Source organism: Setaria viridis, chromosome 3 (genome assembly GCF_005286985.2).
Source record: "Setaria viridis chromosome 3, Setaria_viridis_v4.0, whole genome shotgun sequence".
In the NCBI taxonomy this organism is placed as follows: domain Eukaryota; kingdom Viridiplantae; phylum Streptophyta; class Magnoliopsida; order Poales; family Poaceae; genus Setaria; species Setaria viridis.
Window position 1 is genome coordinate 41009517 of NC_048265.2, and position 22148 is coordinate 41031664.

The 22148-nt window shown below is 46.8% G+C and overlaps 3 protein-coding genes and 5 non-coding genes across 8 annotated transcripts; 1 reads left to right on the forward strand and 7 right to left on the reverse strand.

Moving 5' to 3' along the window:
• Nucleotides 1-337: 337 nt before the first annotated feature.
• On the forward strand, nt 338-3804 carry LOC117849532 (protein spotted leaf 11). Its single transcript, XM_034731105.2, has 4 exons — nt 338-702; nt 1526-1642; nt 1734-2168; nt 2262-3804. Exons 1-4 carry the CDS (start codon nt 409-411, stop codon nt 3453-3455), a joined length of 2040 nt encoding a protein of 679 aa, XP_034586996.1. The 5' UTR covers nt 338-408; the 3' UTR covers nt 3456-3804.
• A 6870-nt stretch (nt 3805-10674) lies between these two features.
• Nucleotides 10675-13032, reverse strand: LOC117846898 (uncharacterized). Its single transcript, XM_034728020.2, has 2 exons — nt 12394-13032; nt 10675-12035 (listed from the first exon to the last, which is right to left on the reverse strand). Exons 1-2 carry the CDS (start codon nt 12442-12444, stop codon nt 11073-11075), a joined length of 1014 nt encoding a protein of 337 aa, XP_034583911.1. The 5' UTR covers nt 12445-13032; the 3' UTR covers nt 10675-11072.
• A 2633-nt stretch (nt 13033-15665) lies between these two features.
• On the reverse strand, nt 15666-19784 carry LOC117847195 (heat shock 70 kDa protein 4). The gene is made up of 2 exons (XM_034728356.2): nt 19441-19784; nt 15666-17653 (listed from the first exon to the last, which is right to left on the reverse strand). The coding sequence occupies exons 1-2, from the start codon at nt 19652-19654 to the stop codon at nt 15918-15920; spliced, it is 1950 nt and encodes a 649-aa protein (XP_034584247.1). The 5' UTR covers nt 19655-19784; the 3' UTR covers nt 15666-15917.
• LOC117851079 (small nucleolar RNA F1/F2/snoR5a) lies at nt 17831-17967 on the reverse strand. Its single transcript, XR_004639445.1, has one exon. It is a non-coding gene; the product is annotated as a small nucleolar RNA F1/F2/snoR5a (small nucleolar RNA).
• Nucleotides 18025-18108, reverse strand: LOC117851103 (small nucleolar RNA Z196/R39/R59 family). Its single transcript, XR_004639468.1, has one exon. It is a non-coding gene; the product is annotated as a small nucleolar RNA Z196/R39/R59 family (small nucleolar RNA).
• Nucleotides 18174-18255, reverse strand: LOC117851102 (small nucleolar RNA Z195/SNORD33/SNORD32 family). Its single transcript, XR_004639467.1, has one exon. It is a non-coding gene; the product is annotated as a small nucleolar RNA Z195/SNORD33/SNORD32 family (small nucleolar RNA).
• Nucleotides 18464-18546, reverse strand: LOC117851100 (small nucleolar RNA Z195/SNORD33/SNORD32 family). Its single transcript, XR_004639465.1, has one exon. It is a non-coding gene; the product is annotated as a small nucleolar RNA Z195/SNORD33/SNORD32 family (small nucleolar RNA).
• Nucleotides 18680-18786, reverse strand: LOC117851075 (small nucleolar RNA Z194). Its single transcript, XR_004639442.1, has one exon. It is a non-coding gene; the product is annotated as a small nucleolar RNA Z194 (small nucleolar RNA).
• Nucleotides 19785-22148: the final 2364 nt, after the last annotated feature.

Consider the following 22148-nt stretch of genomic DNA (forward strand, 5'->3'; position numbering starts at 1 on the left):
ACAAGAGTGCTATGTATGGTTAGGAATGGTTAGAAGACAACCAAAACACCTTGTACACATTTTTTCTCCTTGCATAATTGATCTCACCAACTTTTCCACGAGTGACAAGCCGGGTCGCGGTCAGTGGTCGCCGGTCGGCTCGGTTGGCCGCCGGCCGGTGCACCCACGCCCAGCAGCCTGCCCAACCGCGGAGACGCGAAAATCTGGTGCTGCCGTGGAGGAGCGGGCAACGCCGACGACGGACGACCCCGACCCGGCCCGCCCGCGACGCTGACCCAATTAGACGCCACCACCCCTCCCCTCCCGCCGATATTTACCTACCCCTGCCACTACCACTTCCCCCCTTGTCTTCTGTCTTGCCGCGACGCGGTCCGTGGTTCACGCGGCAGCAGGTCGCCTCGCCACGCCATGGCCGGCGGCGGCGGCGGTGGCCGGGATCGCGGGGCCGCCGCGGAGAGGGTGGCGGCGGCCGTGGAGGCGGCGGCGTCGGGCGGCTGGGAGTTCCGGAACGCGTACCGGCGCCAGCTGCTGGCGCTGTCGCGCCGGATTCGGCTCCTCGGGCCCTTCGCCGAGGAGCTCCGGGAGGCGCGCGGGGGAGCCGCGGAGGGGGAGCAGGAGCGGGCGCTGGCGCCGCTGGCCGACGCGCTGGGGACGGCGCTCGACCTGCTCCGGCTCGGCCGCGACGGGAGCAGGATCTTCCTGGTACGCGCTGCTTGCGTGTTTCTCTCTCAGCTAGCTACTAGTTCCTCATTTTCTGCTAGATTCGTGACGCTTCGCTGCCTCTGCGAGCAAAGATGAACTGACGGCTTGAATCTTGGTAGTAGTGTTATCTGATTTCTGGATAAGAATTGCGCCCTTGTGCTTGACTTACTCTGTATTGAACGTGTAGATCTAGATGTTCGAATCAAAATCCTGGTTTTGAGGTGCCTGCCCTTTGTGTTAGTCTTGGTTAGCAGCTTCCGTCGTGTTACATTAGATGGCCTGTAGTTTGCTCTTCTGCTGTAGATAATATATTTTTTTAAAAAAAAAGTGTTCAGGTTCTAGCTTTACCTTCCCTTTAGGATCGAAGTTGTTTGCGCTCGTAGACTTTGTGTTGATGGTCCTGAAATGTTATATTTTGGTTTTGACTTGAAGATTATTGAGTTGTGCGGTGTAAAATATATGGATTAGTTTCTTAACTCTGTGCTGCACCATTGCTTTTAGATTATTGTAATGCATATCAAAGGTGCAGTAAGAAGATAACCAAGTGTAGTTTATTTTCATCTTCTTATTGAATCACAAATTTCTTGAATCATTTAACCTACAACTTCAAACATTTATTTACAGCACCTATTGATGTTCTTGTTATTTTGTTGCCAATACTATTTTCTTGTTGACCTTGCAATAACCCCTGACAATTTTATAGTTCATGTTCTCATGAGCATGCTTTTCAAAACACTACCTTTTTTTTTCCACTCTCCAAAAGTCCAACCTGTTCCTTAATTAAATTGACTTTCTATTTTCCTTCGGTGTATGCTTTTTGCAGGTCCTTGAGAGGGACAATATAATGAAGAAGTTTCAAGGAGTAATTGCTCAGTTGGAGCAAGCTTTGTGCGATTTTCCATACAATAAATTGGATATATCAGATGAAGTTAGAGAGCAGGTAACAATAATAGCGCTACTGAAAAGAATTATTTGCAGTTGTTGTTAAGCACTTACATCCAGGAGATACTTAGCCAAAAATCACTCTACAGGTTGAGTTAGTGCATGCACAGCTCAGAAGAGCAAAAGAGCGCGCAGATATGCCCGATGATGAGTTCTACAATGACGTGCTGTCTCTGTATAACAAGAGCTATGACCCAAGTGCTGAACTGGACATCCTTAAAAGATTGTCAGAAAAGTTACACCTGATGACCATCACTGATCTCACACAAGAATCACTTGCTTTGCATGAGATGGTGGCATCTGGTGGTGGTCAGGATCCAGGAGAACACATTGAGAAAATGTCCATGCTATTGAAGAAAATCAAGGACTTTGTGCAAATTCAGAACCCTGAGATGGGGCCGCCAATAGGTACCAAGCTAATGGATTCAAACGGGGAGCCAAGACCTGCAAACATTCCTGATGAGTTCCGCTGTCCAATTTCTCTTGAGTTGATGAAAGATCCTGTTATTGTTTCTACTGGCCAGGTGGCTATATCTGATTCAATTTTTTCATACTTAAAGTACAATCCAACTTTAATGCATAGTCTGAGATAGTTGTCCTTTGTTTGTGTTTTGCAGACATATGAGCGGGTGTGCATTGAGAAGTGGCTAGCTTCTGGGCACCATACTTGTCCAAATACTCAGCAGCGGATGGCAAACACGACACTGACACCAAACTACGTTCTTAGAAGTCTTATTGCCCAGTGGTGCGAGGCCAACGGGATTGAGCCACCCAAGCGTTCATCGCAGCCTAACAAGCCTACATCAGCATGCTCATCGAGCGAACGTGCTAACATCGATGCTCTTCTGTCCCAGTTATGCTCTCATGATCCTGAGGAGCAGATGTCAGCTGCTGCAGAGCTACGCCTCCTAGCAAAGCGGAATGCAAACAACCGAATTTGCATTGCTGAGGCTGGTGCCATTCCATTACTACTGAGTCTCTTGTCTTCATCTGACCTGCGGACTCAAGAACATGCTGTTACTGCACTTCTAAACCTCTCCATACACGAGGATAATAAGGCAAGCATCATATCCTCTGGTGCTGTACCGAGCATAGTTCATGTTCTGAAGAATGGCAGCATGGGGGCACGGGAGAATGCTGCAGCTACGCTTTTCAGCCTCTCAGTGATCGATGAATACAAAGTAACAATTGGGGGAACAGGGGCTATCCCTGCCCTTGTAGTTCTATTAAGTGAGGGCAGCCAGCGGGGAAAGAAAGATGCAGCAGCAGCTCTATTCAACCTGTGCATTTATCAAGGGAACAAGGGTCGTGCAATACGAGCTGGCCTTGTGCCGCTCATCATGGGGCTGGTGACCAACCCCACGGGAGCTCTTATGGATGAGGCAATGGCAATACTCTCAATACTGTCCAGCCACCCTGAGGGGAAGGCAGCTATTGGGGCAGCAGAGCCTGTTCCTGTGCTTGTGGAGATGATCGGGAGCGGGTCACCAAGGAATAGAGAGAATGCTGCAGCTGTGATGTTGCATCTTTGTAGTGGTGAGCAGCAACTTGTGCATCTGGCCCGTGCACAAGAGTGCGGCATCATGGTCCCACTGCGGGAGCTGGCCTTGAACGGCACGGAGAGGGGGAAGAGAAAGGCGGTGCATCTGCTCGAGCGAATGAGCAGATTCCTGGTTCAGCAGCAAGAGGAAAAGGAAGCCCAGCTGCTGGCATCGACACAGGCCATTCCTCAGATCCCTGAACAGGTCCAAGAGATCGACATCCCTGAACAATTGGACAGTCCTTCATCTCAATATCCCACGGTCGCATGATGACATGAATATCTTCACGACTATACTACCAAAAGGTTGAGCAAGTAGTGTCTGAGTCACTTGGCTTCCAGATCCATGGTTCAGCATGCTGAACAAGAGTTCTTTACGCTGTCGGATTCGCTTTTCAAATCGGTGATGATCTTTCTCTTCCATGCTCGTGTCGTGTGCTGAAGATCCCATTGCGCCACCTGTTTCTGGGTATGTAAATTAGCCCAGAATGTTGAGATGTGTACAGTCTAGTAAAGATGCAGCTCCAAATGTCATGTAGCTATGATACTACTAGTATATGTACATTTTCACTATGATACTATATAAAAGAGAAGTTCTAGCGACGGACTTAATCAGTAAACCTTTTGCCTGCTACTGCATGTTGCCGTGAGTTTCAAGTTTCAGAACTTTTATGGTGACCTCATATGCATTTGCGATTCCAACCCTGGCAGCACCGCAGCACATGGTAGTCTACGTCAGTGCTACTTGCATTATTGTAAGCAGAATGCCATTTCATGCCCTCAGTGAAATGTGGGAATTTTACTCATTCACTTGAAATAGAACTGTTTAATATTGAATTTACGTGAAATACATCTGGTTTAAACAGATTCTTGCAAACATCTGCCTGACGCGTTTTTCCAAGAGAAGCACATATACAGAGAGCGGCAGTGCCCAAGTAAGAGCGTCAACACGCTCCATCCCTTCACAGGGTCAAAAATAACTGTTGGCATCAGAGATTACTACACTACACAAGAGGAAAGAAGTGTTTCGAAGCAGAGAAGGGCTTTTGTTTTGAAGTGGAGACAGGATTTCGAGCCCATGGGCCATGCAGCCGTGGCATCCTCAAATTATTTCAGTTAGCGATTCTAATTTTCTTGGGATGATTCAGAACTGTAGGAAGGTAATTTTTTGAAAAGAAAATATTCCTTCCAATTTGGCTCTTCATAAATTTTTATACACCAATAAATTTGGGAAATGCTAGCAGTCAGTGGCTGTTTTTTCATTTTTGTTTTGGCGATCAATTTCCACCATTGGATGCCTATCCGATGGCCCATACCTCATTTTCAACCTCCAGCCATTCTACATCATCTTCTTTTGTTAAATTCGACAGATACACTGCAGCTCGCCCAGCTTCCCTGCCTCCCGTCCACCTGCTCGCTTCCCGGTGGCATCACCAATTCACCACAAAACATAGGTGATGGTTGCAGGTATACAACGTGAACATGATGATCCACCTCAATTCCTCACTGGATCCGTTTGCTCCTAGGTTTATTGAAAAGTAGAGGGTCACCACGCGTTGATGCAGGCACACTGGAAATAGTACACAACTCAAACAATGGGCACTCCAAAAGATACTATACCATCATGTGAGTTCACTGAACAGCATTTTAAGATAGAAAAAAAATTGCATTTGCTCTTTGGAGATATTCTATTTTCAGCAAGAGATTTTCTTAGGTGGTGGAGGTAATCGCCGGTCTTTGCACCAACCAAGGATGCGCATGGTTATTCATCTTCTAAAATATATGCACCGGAATTCATGAGAGTTGGTTCTTTGTTAAGCCCAACTTGTCAACACTACTAAAGCATCCTTTCACAATGGTCACGGAAAATCTCGGCAGCAAGAACAGCTCACCAAATGGAAGAATAAGTAAAAGATCCGAATCAAAAAAAATTATAAAGCAGACAATTTAAACAATTTTACAAAATAGCTTCATCTTTGCATGCTATTAAAATCAAGCACATGTATTAGCAAGAAAGGAAACTGTACAGACATAAACCAAAAAGATTGCCTCTTGGCTCTTGTGCAGCTTCTCCATGAGAGACGGGACATCATCCACTCGAAGAGAATCAGAGATAACACAATTCAACCCGTGCCCTACTTGGAATGCTAGAATTTTTCATATTCACTTGCGATGCGAATTCAACTGTTTCATGTCGAATTCACACGAAATATTCACGTTTCAACATGATAAATTCCTGCAAACTTCTCCCGTGAGTTTTTTTTCCCCAAGCTAAGAGAAGCACTCCTGCATGCGTATCGAGAGAGCAGTACGGTACGGGACAAGGGAGAGTCCCTCTGCTGCTCCATAGACCATAGGGTCAAAAGCACTGCTGGTGCCTAGGTTACCACTACATGACAGCACTTATCTGGATTTCTCTGACACCAGCAAACACGCTCGCAAAGACGTCGATAGGCCGTCACATGGCGACACCATCTGAGGAGATGCAAAACTTGAAGCTGAAGCTGCCGCTGCCGCTGCTTTACAGGACTGGACCAGATCGCCCGGCCTGTCTCAGATTCTTCAGAGATTGACGAGCACATGAATGAAAGAGACGAACAACGAAAATTTTGAAAGAAAAAAATGTGTAAAGAAGGAACTGGAATTGTTTGTTTGGCTGCGCTTTTTGTTTTGTCGCGAGCAGGCATCTCCCTGTCTGACAGGCGCAGTCATCGGCCGGTATGCTTCGGAGTCCGTGCTCGATCCCCTTGCATGCTGCAACAGCTCTGCCGTAGGCTTCTATTTGGTCTCGGTGCACTGTTGCTTCCTTTTTTGACTGGTTTATGTGTATTCTATTCATGCATGGGATGGAAAGGAAGGTTACCACTGCTAGCATCACAACCTTAGCCCAGTGTTATAGAAATTCCCCGACCACCCATCAGCAAATACACGTATAGCCAATAGTTTTATAATTTCCAATTGTACATCTTCTATCCTCAGCTATTGTATAGAATGAGCGACGCTTTTTCATGGCTATCCGGCGGCTCAATTAACACGGTCGGCTGTTACTAGAAGTGACCGACAGTCCATTGAAAACCTCCACGAAGTGAGCAGCACCCACGTTCTAAGTATAAAACTTGTTTATTTTTATTATAATAATCAAGTAGCCTTAATCGATTGTAGTGGTTATATGAGGATGATCTTCTCCAAACCCTGTCCATCAAAGCAAAAGCAGGTCAAACGCCGCCGTACTAGTGATTCTGATCTGCATCGCAAATTCGCCACCAACGTTCGGTGCTCCGCCCAACACGGCCATGACCAAGTCATATGGAGCTCCGTCACCGGAGGCAATTTTGAGGTGAGGCAATTGGTGTCGCTACAAGCAGCACTCTGTGTCGCCGACTTGATAAGCACGGCGGCCCCTACAATGGTGCGTATATCTTCCTGATCTCTGCTTCCATATCGTATTCCTCATTACAGATCGTGCAGGGCTTCCTGCCATCGCAGCATTTAATTTGCATCTAATTTGCATCCATGGGATCAGATGTACGTATATTAGGGAAAACCTGCTTCAATAGTCATTGATGTTGATCCAACTTCCTCAATTACGAGAAGGTACTCCTAGATCTAAATCTCTTCCACATTTATGTTACATGTCTATCTGCGTCATTTTTCTAATCCATATACTTTTTTGCATCCAGAATTCCAGATTACCTTGGCGCCAAAAATAGCCATGTGATAAGCTACAATGGTATAAAGTATAAACAATGCATGAAGACGTGATACTTCACGAAGAGATGGATGAACGGTGGTTTCCTCTTATCATTTTTGTTTCCTATGTGATGACTTGTATTAGCGTCCTGTAATTTTTCCTACAGTAGGAGCAACTTTAATCGTTATCAAAGAGTTGAACTTCATGAAGATGGATTAACTGCAGTTTCCTCTTATAATTTTTGTTTCCTTTGTGATGACTTGTACGTTGGAGTCATGCAATTTTTCCTAGAGTAGGAGCAACTTTGTAACCATTATCAAAGATTTAGACTTATATATTGAACAAATGCATGTTTCAGAGCTACTGTACATTCTTTTTTTTCTATATCCTGGAAACAAAATATCTGAGAAAATGCCAAAAGTTGAATGCGGTTAATATTATTGAGCACGTATTATCCTTTTGGAATTGTAACTACCCAAATAAAAAAAGGAAATATATCAGAATATTTTATTTATAAAATAAAATACCATGATGGCTAAGAGTACCACAACAGTAGGCAAATTGGACATATGTCCACATGCCAGTGCAGTGGTAGCTCCGCCTACAAAATAGGCGACTGTGGACGCTCGGACATTTTCCGTTGGCAACTCAAAGGCCGACTACCTATCGGTGATCGGTCAAATGGCCGACCAAGAGTGGCCGAGGGAAAGTCCCCGATGGTATACCGTCAGCTATTAAAATCCCCGAGTGTGTTAATATATAGCCAACAGTATAAAAACACTCTGTTAAAGTTAGGATTCTAGTAGTGCAGGAGGCTATGGAGATTGAACTGATCTCAAAATTATCTCAGGATTTCAGTAACTCCTCCTAGTCATTGGGGATCCTAAAGTTTGGTCAGAGGATGATCTGTCTCTATGTGAAATTCATGTAAATTCCCTGGAAACAAATTAAAACTCACTGCATTTGAACATTGGCCTGAAATGTAGTGTTTTCTTGCTTTGATCAGAGTAGTGGATCTCGGTGATCGAAACCTATCAAGCAGCAGCTGCACGGTAACTGCAAGTACCCAAGGCCGTGCCACTGTAGTCCAAAGCATGTGCACCTGAGTTAGCAAACTTCCAGCCTACAGCTTTTGTCAGCACATTGTCCCTTCCAACACATCTGCTGCTGATGATGCTGGTAGCCATCATTGTGTGTGATCCGTGTAGGCGGATAGGGACGTGGGCCCGGGGGAGCAGGGCTCACCTCTTTCTCTTTCTTTGATGTGATATCTTGCATAGGCTTGGGCCAGCCGCTTTATTCCCTGGACCTGGCCGGCCTCCTCCTCACTCACCCCAGGAGAAGAGAGAGGGTGGCTAGACTGCATTGGAGTTTGCAAAAGCAGATCTCTCAAAGCACACCAGATTCCCTCTGATGGTGACTGCAGCTGCATCACTCACCACTCATCTTATTAGTTATAAGGTTTTAATTAACACAGTCTTTCCAAATTGTAAATTGTTAGAGGCATAAATGTTGCCAAACTTCTAGGCAATTTTGCCACCATACAAACATGTTTTGTAATATGCAAACGGCATGCAGGAGAGCCTTTGGCATCTCATGCATATATGTACATATATGTACTCCCTCCGTTTCAAATTGTAAGTCATTTTGTTTTTTCTAGGTTCATAGATATTATTATGCATCTAGATATAGTGATATAGTGATATATTATTATGCATCTAGAAAAGTCAAAACGACTACAATTTGGAACGGAGGGAGTATATAGACACACACACATACATACATAGCTGAAAGCTGATTTCAAGCAATGATGTTCATGTTGTGTGTACAAGCAAAGAGAATCATTTCCTGCATCACCTTTGCATCTCCTACCAAACATGGCTCTCAAAGCAAGTGATGATTCTGTTAAGCCATCCCTGCCTGTCTCTACACCATACTACCTTTGCAAATACCAATTAGGGGTCCAGAAGTGCAGTAGTACACGTCGGTCAGTGATCGACCAGCTACCTGATTGGTGTGAGATCCGATCGACGCCACCATCATTTGATGCGAAAAGCAATATTCCTCAATCGCCTGACCTCACCCTCATCGAATGCCCGGAATTTCATGCATGTCCCCTCCTCGATCGGCCGCGGCACATTGGCACTTGTATTTTTATACATTCTACATAGTTTATATGCATCTTCTTTTCGAGTGTATGCCATCTTCTTTTCGAGTTTGGACGATCAGTTCGTTGCTGGCAGCAAGCACTGACATTGACTGCTTTTCCACTGGTAGTTTATGTGCAGTTCTTCCAGCTAGAGGGCTGCATGAAAATGGTCTCTTGCTCGATCTGATCAAGTTGAATGGATGTACATAGCATTGCATTAACATAATAGTGAATTGTACCTGCATTATCTGAAGAGTGAGACATGCAAATCTTGGCAGCACACTCCCCAGATAAAGTGCTTCCATGTCCCTCCCTCCCTCCCTCTCCCTCTCTCTCTCCAGCTTTAATTTCTCTCTCGTTTACACACACCATATGTCTCAAACAAGCTAGAAACGGGTTGGTTCTTGCTTTCCATAGGGAGCAAGTGTCAGATCTTGCAGCAAAGGAATTGCTTACAGCAGCTAGCTGACCACACAGCCTTGATCAAGATGCCATCGTCCTATCTGCATGTTGATCTGATGAATTGTTTAATATGATGATCGGACTGAGATCATAGCTAGTCATCATCACCAACATCAAGAAAGGATTTTAGGGGCATAAATAAATATGCAGTGAAGATCACGAGGAACAGGAGAGACACCATAGCTAGTTTATTGGGATCTTAGGAGTAAACATTAGCTGCTAATCATGTGATCGGCTGCTTTATACCACCTGCACCTGGAACATATTGTCTAGCGTAGGGAGCAGCAAACTCAGAGTACTGTAGCATATATTAGCCAGATAATTGGAGGTGCTGATCTACTTGTCAATTTATACCACTAGCAACGGAATCTAGAACGCTAAGACTAAATAATATTCAAACTTAAGAACATGATTTTGATGGATTCTGCACAAAACACGATGAGTGGTTAACTTTACATAACCTTAAATTTGTTATATTTAGTTTCTGTACCATGTTTAATTAAGCATTGCAGATGAGTACGAAACGTAGATTATATTCCAAATTATTAAAACCATTATAAATATCAGCACAATTGAAAATTTCTTTAAAATTACGCACTTGAGTGCCTTTAACTTTCTCTGATATATCAGAACTAATAAGGGAATTGTCAGTCACACATCAAGAGTTGATATATGGGATGAGAGTTTATCGAAGTAAGACTCAATTTCGACGAAATGAAATATGTGATCTTAACCACCAAGACATCACATCTGCAAATTTGAACACGAGAATCCATGCCCATACGTCATTTTTTTCAGTTGTTCGCTGGAGGCTATCAGAACTAAGGGATTTCATTTGCTTTATTTGAGAGGTGGCGTGGATGGAGCGAATTTCATTGAATTAAGATTTAATCTTCAATATACAACACTTTAGAATTTGAACGCAAGGACATAACCATTTATGCTCACACACAATTTCTCAATTGTCCTCCGGAGGTTATTGGAGCTAAGGGGATTAGAGGGATGGAGCGAATTCCATCAAATTAAGATTCAAAATCGATGAAAATGAAAAGGGTTAGTCTTACTGCCAAAACATCACACATTGATCAAAGAGTGCTCTTGATAAAATTTCCAATGTGAGGCCATAGCCACTCATATGCTCACACACCAATATAATCGTTCCATGACATTTCAGTCGACAAGCAGAGATGAAAAAATCCAAACACACATTTGAAATTTTGAACTCGCACTAGTACAACCATGATCAAGTTCCCATTGTAATTAATTAAACATAGTATATAGTTAAGTAACTTGACACATATCACCTCCATGAGTTAACACATGCATGCACCTCCCACCACTACATGCAAAACTACCAACTACACGACATTAACCAGCTCGAAACTCTTAAAATGAGAAGGAAAAGAACATGTAAAACCCCAACACATGATTGATCACCATCCTAATTGACGAAGAACAACTCTGATCAAGTCCCCAAATCACATAAACCCTAGAACTACTTTAAGGGTGAGCCAGTTCAGTTTCAGCAACTAGCATCCATGCATGGCCCCCATGCATGCATCCCCATCTGGACGGCCACATGCAACTCACAACACATTCCCCGACGACGACGAGCTGAACCCCGACAGGAACTCCGCCGGCCACCCGCTGCCGCCGCCGTTGCTGCCAGCCCAGTACGGCTGCTCATGCGCCGCGACGGCGCCTCCGCCGCCGCCGCCGCCGCCGTGCTCCTCCATCTTCACGGCGGCGAGCTGCGCTAGCAGGCCCGAGGCGACGACGCCCCTCGGGAACCCGTCTGCGAGGACGCCGCTGCCGTCGTCAGCGAAGTGGTAGCCGTGCAGGCCAGCTTGCTGCAGGAACTGAGGCTGCAGCTGGAGCGGCAGGTAGTGGTGGTACCCCTCCAGCGACGCCTCCAGGGCGGCGGCGGCGGCGGCAGGCGGGAGGCCGAGGTGGGGCAGCTGCGCCTGCATGCTGGCGATGGCCTCGGCCGCCGCCATGGCTGCGCTCGTGGTGGCGGTGGTGGTGGTGGCCGTGGTGGAGGTGGAGGTTGTGGAGGAGGAGGACGTGGCCGCCGTGGCGCCCGCGCCGCCGCCACGGGAGGACTTCTTGCTGGAGCGCTTGGTGTTGCGGCGGCACCCGCCGCCGACGGGCACGTTGCGGAGCGCGCCGCCGCGGGTCCAGTATCGGCGGCACGCCTTGCAGAAGTGGCGCGGCTGCGAGAGCGAGTAGTTGTTGAAGTAGCAGAACTTGGTGTTGGTGGAGTCGCAGCGCGGGCACCGCAGCGTGCCGGGCTCCGGCAGCGGCACGCGCGCCAGCCGGGCGCGCTCCGCCATCGACACGACCGGCCGCGGCTGCGCCGCCGCCCCCGCAGCGGCCTGCATCGAGGTGGACGAGCCGCCGCCCGCCGGAGCGCTCGCCGCGGTGTCAGCAGGGCCGCCCGGCAGCGGCGCCAGGCCGGACGGCGGAGGCATCAGGTGGTGGTGGTCGCTCCCGCCACCGCCGCCGCCGAGGAGACACTGGAGCGGTGGCTGCTGCTGCTGCATCTGCATCTGCATAGCAAATCGAAGGAGGAAATTATGTTAACAAAGACTGGAATCCAAAGCACGGTATATTCAAGAACATGCCTCGAATCATGCCCTTCTCTTTGTGTCTACCATCAATTGGGTGCGAACAAAGGCAGTAAACAAAAACGGATTCAATCAAAAAAAGTTTGAGGTTGATACTAGAAGAAAACCCCAGGATTCACTCTCGAAAAAAAAAAAGAAAAGGTAACCAGAGATACAAGAAAAGATGCACCAGTTCATCTTGTTTGTGCACACATAATACATGATGAAACTAAAAGTAAGGTGATGAGAAGTTGAGAACTAGCAGTAGTAGAGAGGAAGAGCAATAGGGTAAATCGATTACCTGGCCCCAATTGGGAGGGTCTAGGAAGATCGGGAGGGAGGAGAACACCATGATGATGGACCGACCGACGCGGTGGAGAAGAAGCTCTTGCCCTCTTCCTTCCTTGCACTGACCGTGACTCTTCGAGGGGGAAGAGAAGGCACGAGGAGGAAGAAGAAGAAGAAGAAACCACAACTTTCCTTGGCCCCTGCCCTCAAGTGGCGCCTTTTATAATTTATGTGGCCTTCCTTAGCTGCTAAGAGAGAACGATCGAGCCGGAGCTATACCAGGAACAGTGCAAGCCAAGAGAGACAGAGGCCGAGAGAGAGGGTGCTGATGAGGATGGGGCTAGAGAGCTAGTGGGGATGGATGTGTCATGAGTCACCACAGAGAGAGAGAAGGGGGGGAGTAAAAGGCGATGGCTCAAAAAAGGAGAAGGGCCATGGGCAAACCCTAGCTGCTAGCAGCTAACAGTAGGAGAGAGAGGGAGGGAGGGAAAGAGACAGGGAGGGAGGAAGAGAGAGAGCTCAATCAGTGTGCAGGAGGAGGAGACATGGACGGCGCCACCAGCGAAAGCGAGGAGGGCTCCAGCAACGAAATGGAATGGGGGAACGAGAGGGCTGGCTGGGGGACTGGGGCGATGAGCGAGATGAAGGCCCCCTGCTGGTGCCCCGTATTTATACACCTCCGAAAGCGAGAGAGAGAGAGAGAGAGAGAGAAAACAAAGTGAAAGCGAGCTGGTCTCTGGTCTGACGATGCATGGTCCGCCTGCCTGCGGCCTGAGCTTGACGACCCAGTGTTTGTTCGCTGGGGCCCACCCCGAGCTGGTAGCATGGCGTAGTACTGTAGAATTATATTCGTATCCATGTACGAACGTGCTGATGCTTACGTGTGATTGTGCAGGGAGAATTTGGCTCAGGCACATTAGGTTAATTTCTGATTTTCTCATGAACCATACGATGTATGGTGAGTAATTAATACCGAGCTATAGGCTCAGATAATTGGGGAAATCTAAACCATGCTCGAGCATTTTCTTGACTTCCCACACTCAGAAATTTTATGGGCAGCGATTGGGTGCCAACACCTCCTCCTCCGGTAGCCCAATTTAATTCATGAAACCATCCATGTGTTCATCACTGGAGCACCAATCCTGAAGTTGTTTGCTGTCTAGGAATGACCTGAAACCATTCCTGTGCTCATCACTGGAGCACTTTCTGAAGTTGTTAACATTGTCTTGGTCTTGTATCTGATTAGCTGTGGTCTGGTGGTACTATTATCTTTTCGGAACGTGGTGAAGAAATATCCATATCATTTTGAGTTATATGATTTGGAATTTTGATGGGCCTTTGGCAAAACTAACAAAGAGGTTGTGCTCCGGTCTCTGATCTAAAGTTTTTTTTCCCTGTTACCTTCTTAATTAAATCTATCCTTTTATTTAAATCTCAATCTTCTCTATATAGTTGCATTTTTATTCTATTCTACTATCTTATCTTCTCTTAGATAATCTGTATCTATTTGTTTTACAACACTGTACTTTCCACAGGTGACACTAATTCTATAAAACTCAATAGAAGGCCGGTGTGTATTCTGTTCAAAATCTGATATGGGTAAAAATATGATTGACCATATATGGTTACCAGAGGGCAGGACTAGCTTAGCTCAGATGCTCTGCTCTGCAATCGATTCTCAAAGGTGCTGGTGGCGCAGACATTGCCCAAAGTTTTGTGCAGCTATCAATTTTCCTGAAGAATGGAATTCATGGAATTGCAAGACCATAATCCTCCACTCTTTCTTGTACAGTACCAAAACAATGTAAAATTATCTCCTTTCTCATTTTAGTTGAAGAGAGTATTTCCTTCCGCACAAGGTAATTATTTATTGACCTCAATTCATTTCACTTCCAAAATGACCAAACTTTTGCAAAAATCTATCTCAAGTTACTACTACATTTCTATGGACCAGAGCTCTGTACCCTATTATATGATTAGGTCTCTTCTCAGAAAGAAACTATGCTGCTATTTGTGTGTGTGTTTTCCCTTGTACACCAGAGTGAAGGTGTAGGTGAGAGCCCAAACTCAAGCCTGAATGTCACGCTTCTACCCTGGCTCCAGCTCTCTGAGCTCGTCAGCTTCACTTCTCCTGATTAACGTTGCTACTGCCTGCTGGGTGTGCTTCATCAGTTTATCGACCAGCTAAAATTCTAACATAATAACCACAAACGAGGTCCTTTGGTGGCATCATTAGTGCAGGACAGGGGAACAGAGCAATTGCTTGATGAATTTCTTGACTGTGACACAAATCTTTCTTTGCTCGCTTCGGACGGCAACAAATCCGGGCCGGCGCCTCGCGTGTTCAGACGGCGGTGTGCATCACGTATTCACGTTGATCGTTTTGATCGGGGACGACGGCACTATCTCCTTAACAGCTGCAACGTTTAACTCTGGTAAGCAAACATCGAGTTGATTGACCAGCAGACACCTAAACTTAACTAAAGGCAGTCAGCCAGCAACATCACATCAGGCAAAGCCGAGACATCAGCGTCGCAGATATTCCCCCTCCCTCCCTCCCTTGATGCCACCTACTCCTACTACCCAGGGGGGCAGGGGGAGGCGTCAGCGAGCACTCGGCCGCCGGCCGGCCGCGGCCAGCGAGCGCGCGCGGCGCGACGCGCCGAGTCAGCAGCCACCCCCAGCCAGGAGCCAGGAGCCAGCAGCACGGCACCTCCGGCTGCGGCAACGTGCGCGCGCGTCTTGGCCTCCCGTCAGATTTGTATAAGCGCAGTCAAAGATGACAAAAACTAAAGGCGACCCTGCGCCGTTGCGCGGCCCATGTGACGCCGACGCGATGCGCGGCCGGCGACGGCCGAGGCGCGAGAGAAACATCACGGGGCTCCCCCGGCTTCGGCACGTCTGACGCGCACCCCGAGGCCGGCCGGCTTTGGCGGGTGCCGGGGCTAATTAGGCTAAAGCGCAAGCGCCGGCCGGCCAGGCCAAGGAAAGCGCGAGCCGAGTGCCACTGGCCGCGCCCAGCACAGCCTTGGCCTCGCATGCTTCGAGGCCAAGCAAAAGCGCGGCGCCGAGCTCCTCTTGGCTTGGGTCTTGGCCGACGTGACGCCGCGGGCGCCACCGCGCCGACCGCCTCATGCCTAGTCCTGACAAACACCCCTCCCCGCGCTGACCGCGTGAATCCATCCACGTCCAGTTTGGCACAGGCCATGACATAAGTGTTCAAAGCAGCAGGAAGCGACAGAACAAGAAATCCCAAGCACACAAACAAAACAAAAGGGACAAAGGTAAACAAATATCGTATCACTTAGACGGCTCGACTGGTACAACACAATCGAGCCACCGAGAGACATAGTTCACCATCCAACAGACGCTACTAACCAACCGACCGACCGACCGACCATCACGAGGTCCAAAAATTTACCACCACAAAGTACCAACCGAACCGACCATATATTAAGTGCGATAAAACAGAGCAAAGATAACTCGCGGCAGCAACCTCCACCTGGCGCCACCGCAGACGACTCAGAAACGAGTCGCTTAGTCGACCTCCTCGATCTTGGGGCCGGGGCCGCCGCTTCCCGCAGGCGCGTCCTCGTCCATTCCCGCGGCGCCGCCCATGTCCGCTCCCGCGCCCTGGTACATCTTGGCGATGATGGGGTTGCACAGGCTCTCCAGCTCCTTCATCTTGTCCTCGAACTCGTCCGCCTCGGCGAGCTGGTTGGCGTCCAGCCAGCTGATGGCAGCGTCGATGGCGTCCTCGATCTTCTTCTTGTCGTCCGCCGCCAGCTTGGACGCGATCTTCTCGTCGCGGATCGTGTTGCGCATGTTGTAGGCGTAGTTCTCCAGAGAGTTCTTGGACTCCACCTTCTTCTTGTGCTCCTCGTCCTCTGACTTGTACTTCTCAGCGTCCTGCACCATCTTCTCGATCTCCTCCTTGGACAGACGGCCCTTATCGTTGGTGATGGTGATCTTGTTCTTCTGGCCCGTGGTCTTGTCCTCAGCGGAGACGTTCAGGATGCCGTTGGCGTCGATGTCGAAGCAGACAGTGATCTGGGGGACACCACGGGGAGCAGGGGGGATGCCGGAGAGCTCGAACTTGCCCAGGAGGTTGTTGTCGCGGGTCCTAGTCCTCTCACCCTCGTACACCTGGATCAGCACACCAGGCTGGTTGTCCGAGTAGGTGGAGAACACCTGCTCCTTCTTGGTGGGGATGGTGGTGTTCCTCGGGATCAGCACAGTCATCACACCTCCGGCAGTCTCCAGACCAAGGGACAGAGGGGTGACATCCAACAGAAGCAGGTCCTGCACCTTCTCATTGCCCTCACCGCTCAGGATGGCGGCCTGGACAGCAGCACCGTAGGCAACAGCCTCATCAGGGTTGATGTTCTTGCACAGCTCCTTGCCGTTGAAGAAGTCCTGGAGCAGCTGCTGCACCCTGGGAATCCTGGTGGAGCCACCGACAAGGACAACATCGTGCACAGTGCTCTTGTCCATCTTGGCATCCCTCAGGCACTTCTCAACAGGCTCCATGCACTTCCTGAACAGGTCCATGTTGAGCTCCTCGAACCTGGCACGGGTGATGGTGGAGTAGAAGTCAATGCCCTCATACAGCGAGTCAATCTCAATGGTGGTCTGGGCAGTAGAAGACAGGGTCCTCTTCGCCCTCTCACAGGCAGTCCTCAGCCTCCTGAGAGCCCTCGGGTTGCCAGTGATGTCCTTCTTGTTCTTCCTCTTGAACTCCTGGACGAAGTGGTTCACCATCCTGTTGTCAAAGTCCTCACCACCAAGATGAGTGTCTCCAGCAGTGGCCTTCACCTCAAAGATACCTTCCTCAATGGTGAGGAGGGAGACATCAAAGGTACCACCACCCAGGTCAAAGATGAGGACATTCTTCTCACCAACACTGGTAGCCTTCTTGTCAAGACCATAGGCAATAGCAGCAGCAGTTGGCTCATTGATGATACGCAGAACGTTAAGTCCAGCAATCACCCCAGCATCCTTGGTGGCCTGCCTCTGTGAGTCGTTGAAGTAGGCAGGAACGGTGACAACAGCGTTCTTGATGGTGCTGCCAAGGTAAGCTTCAGCGATCTCACGCATCTTGATCAGAACCATAGAGGAGATCTCTTCAGCAGCAAACTGCTTCTCCTCACCCTTGTGCTGGACAACAATCATGGGCTTCTCACCCGGTCCAGAAATGACCTTGAAGGGCCAGAGCTTGATATCACTCTGGACAGAAGCATCACTGAACCTCCTGCCGATGAGACGCTTGGCATCTGCATGAGAACAAATTTGTCAGAGATTGCAACATTTCAAATGCTACAGAAGCATACAAATAAATCACACTGTACATAACTGAACCTAACTAATCAAATGTGTGCACATCAGTTTTGCAGTCAACACTACAACAACATATTGCAAAGATCTGACCAAAGATATCATAATACTAGTATTAATGTAAACGGGCATATAGTAACTGGAAGCTCATAAATGAGTGACCAGTGTCGCAAGATCCGTTCCCCCTAGTTTTTTGCCATGTTTCGAGACACACAGCCAAAAAAGACTGTGCATCAGATACCAAATGGCATTGATTGCAAAATGTAAAGAAACAAATAGCATGTAATTTAAGACAATGTAACTTAGGTTGTGCAATCTCAGCCGAAAGATGGTGATTTTTTTCATAATAATCACAGTGATTCATGTAATGGGAATAGTTGCATCACAGATTGCACATAAAAATGAAACTTTTCAACTCAAGTATTAAAAAATTAATAATGGAAGTAATATGGACAAACAAGGATATCAGATGGTAGTGCATGATGTGATCATCATAATGAATGCAGATATCTCGTGTGGATATGGTATCATCATTTCCCCATTAAGATTGAACAGCAATGTGTGAGTACTATCCTAGTAAACTTTGAGATGAATGTCAGACTCACAAGAACATTTAAACCAGAGAACTTATTAGGAAATGTGGTGTTGCAAACCACATAAGCCGAATACCCTTTAAATTTACTGGTCAATATTCAAAGAAACTAGGGAATCAAAAGTTTCTAATGAAACCAAAAAATTAAAACAGTGATGAGAGATCAGATGGTAGTGCATGATAGTGATCATCATAATGAATGCAGATATCTCGTGTGGATATGATCTCATCACTTCTCTCATTACTGAACCCAAGAGATTCCAAACATTATACTAATAAACTTAATTTTGTTTGACACAAGAGGAAGAAGCAAAAAAATACTAGCATAACATCAAAGGAAAAAAATTGAAAAGTTAAGTAATGCTTGAACTGCAGATGTTTCAGATTGAAAACCACAAAAGCTATGATAACATAGCTTTCCATCACACTGAAATCAGTGGAATAAAGCGCTTGGGGTAATTGTTTCATCATTAATCTGCCAGCTCAAGAGTTGACAAATAAAATATGCTACTCTTTAAACAACTGATCAAATGCTTTTATAACAAATCGTCTACATAATCACCGAAATGCAACAAATCCGAGTCAACACAATTGGTGGTGGACAAATCATTCAGACAAGAAATAATCTAATAATGATGCACTGATAACTGTCAACTTTTATCAAGGAAGCAAGCATAACAGACAAAAACAAATGCTTTAACAAAGTATCAGGCTACGTGGTTTAAACTTTGCTTAAGATAAGATATGGCAGCCCTTTAAGTATTAACAGATCTAAAATAAGAGCAGCATAGGACAAACAAATTTCACAAGATCTACTGTAACAACAGATTGAAGTGTTGATGTCAGGTACTATAAAAAATTATGGCATCTGACCACACACGACTAGGTGCTACAGACTACGGATCTCGATATCAACACAAACTTAATCCAAGTAGCAACGGATCTAAGTCAAAAGGAACTATGCTAGATCCAAGCAAAAACTATATTGGATCTGACCAACAGCATAAACAAACCTAGCACTAACACAGATCCAGCCAAAGCAGCGACAGATCGACCAGATCGAAGTACAAGTCGCGCCAAACAAAACAGATCTGACGAAGAGCAAGTAGCGAGGGGGATCGAGGAGGTGCTCACCAAAGACGGTGTTGATGGGGTTCATGGCGACCTGGTTCTTGGCGGCATCTCCGATGAGGCGCTCGGAATCGGTGAAGGCGACGTACGAGGGGGTGGTGCGGTTCCCCTGGTCGTTGGCGATGATCTCGACGCGGTCGTGCTGCCACACGCCGACACACGAGTAGGTGGTGCCGAGGTCGATGCCGATCGCCGGCCCGTCGCCCTTCCCCGCCATCTCTTCTTCTCACTACCGGCGGTCGCGGAGCTGCAGCGGCTTTGCGAGGGACCGGAGGGTGGGGAAGATGGGACGCGGAGTTGTGGCGGCGGCGGGTGGAGGACTAGGGTTTCGAGAGGGGGAGAGACGGACGCGGGGGAGGGAGATTTTATAGCGGGGCAAGGGCGCGTCAGCGCGTGGGCAGTGGGGTTCTAGAATGTTCCGGGCCGCGGCGCGGGGAGATCCGAGCCGTTGAGATGCGATCCTGCGGCGAGGGGCGCGTGGCGGTGTCCTTTCCGCGGGCGCCTTTCGGCTGAGCTGGTTCAAACGGCTCTTTTTTCTGATTGGGTTTCTTTCAGATGCCCAAAAAGGAATCTTTGACGGAGGAGGGGTTGGGCTGTGATCAGATCTCAGCCCATAGCACGAGGGCGGCCTTAATAAAGCACAAAGAGAGAGAGCCCAAACGAAACTCGCAAAAGTCCTGCTTGGGCTGAAACATGTACCAGTTTCTGGCCTAATCTGTGTTCAAATTTCCAACAAATCCCACCCCCTCAAAAAAAAAATCCCACCCTTCCTTCGTGTCTCCTTGATATAATCGAGTAACAGTTAGGAATTCCGTATAATCAAGGCAAGCACATTGATAATGTGCTATATACGATCACATAGTGCCGTGCCACGTAAGTTTAAGATGATTTAACGGACAATCTCAATATATCACGTTACTCTTAGAGTTGTTACTCTTTAGAGTTGTCTTATAGGTACTCCACAATTCCGTAACATACGCATAAAAAGGAAGGAATGACGTGAAAAAAATCTTCTTGTAATTTTGAAGTTATATTAGCTTATAAAGTATAGTTGCTTCACGAAACAATGGCTTCTCCTCTCATCTCTCTCTTTGTTCTTATTACATGGTCAAAAATTACATGGCACCAACTACCACTGCTCCCAGCAGTCTATAGGTGGTACATTTTTATGTGATTTTGTTCAATTTGATCTAGCTCAACTTCCTAGCTTTTTCGTGGGTTTGCTTTCTTTATGTCTAGGGTTTCCATCTGGTCATTAAAACTAGCTAGGTCTAGTATATATGCACGCATTTGTCTAAATAGTCGTTTAGCCTATTTACATACTATACTCTATCCAACGATTTTCACTTAATCATTCTTGTAGCCCGTTTAAATGGTTGTTTAGCATGACAATTGATTGACTGTTTTCCGTTTGCCATTTAGGATAATACCGAGTATGCATCATCAAACTCGATAACCCTAAGCACTCAAGGTCAAGCTACTAGATCTCTATTGATTGTGCTGGCAACAAAGAGAAATTAGACCTAGCTATAAGAGTCATACCTCCAAGGTTGCTTGTCTAAACATGCCGGACATTATATATATCTTTGTGAAGATACCCGTAAACATGTTAGTTCCATTGATCATGTTGACATGAATCAGACAAACCATGTATGTACATAAACTTGGGTCAATGAGCTTACATGGGAGATGTACGGTGGTATGGCAAAGTCGATGATTCATCAAAGTATAAAACCACCGGTTTCCTTCCTCCTAGGAGAACAAAGCATAGGACGGGGGTATTACTCCAGGGTTGTAAAGATTATTGGTCCAGTGCAACACAACTTTAAAACCTATTAGGTCTATTTAGCACAACCATTACAACCCATCAACCTTCCTCTACATATACTATTCAACATTTCCTTATACTTAGATTCAAAAATCCGTAAATTCTATGTCAACATTTTGAATAGGCTAACTCAACATTGCACGGAGATGAGATATGTATGTTTGACTTGCTCCCCCCACCTCACCAAGATTTTTTCACGTGTGATGCACGCTTCAACATTTTCTTACAACTGATTCAACAAACCACAAACTTGATACAACATTTCAAATAGACTAATTCAACATGTTTTTATTTATAGTTGGCTTGGGAGATGTGTGTTTGTGTATAGCTGGATTGCCCCTCTACCTTATCTTAGCCATCCATATACTATAGCACGGATCTCAAACACAAACACTGGAAGCCATGTAAAAAAACTTGTGGAAGCGATATAGACCTTGTTTGGTACAGCGGTGGGAGAAGCGCTTCTCAAATTGCACTAATATGACAAAAAGCACTTCTCTGATAATCGGATATGGTCCGGCTTCTGTGTTTTGGTACAAATAGGAGCAGTGGAAAGAAGCGCGGTCAGTAGAAGCTAAAATAAAGCACGTCGTTTGGCTATTAGTTTCAGTTAACAGGGCCATAGATTTCCCGGCATAGGACTGCAACCCAAATGTCAAACGGCCCGCAAGGGATGGCTGGGCCAACACCTTTGGGCCTAAAAATTGCTGCTTCTTTTTTGCTCGAGTATTTTCCTTTTAATTTTTTTAAAGATAGTTTTTGTTCTGTTTTGATGTTTTCATCTCAGATTATATTAAACATTTAAGCGTCGATACATGCGTATACACGAACAGTACACTGACACGCTATACAGACGCACACGTACGATTCGCGCACGCATATG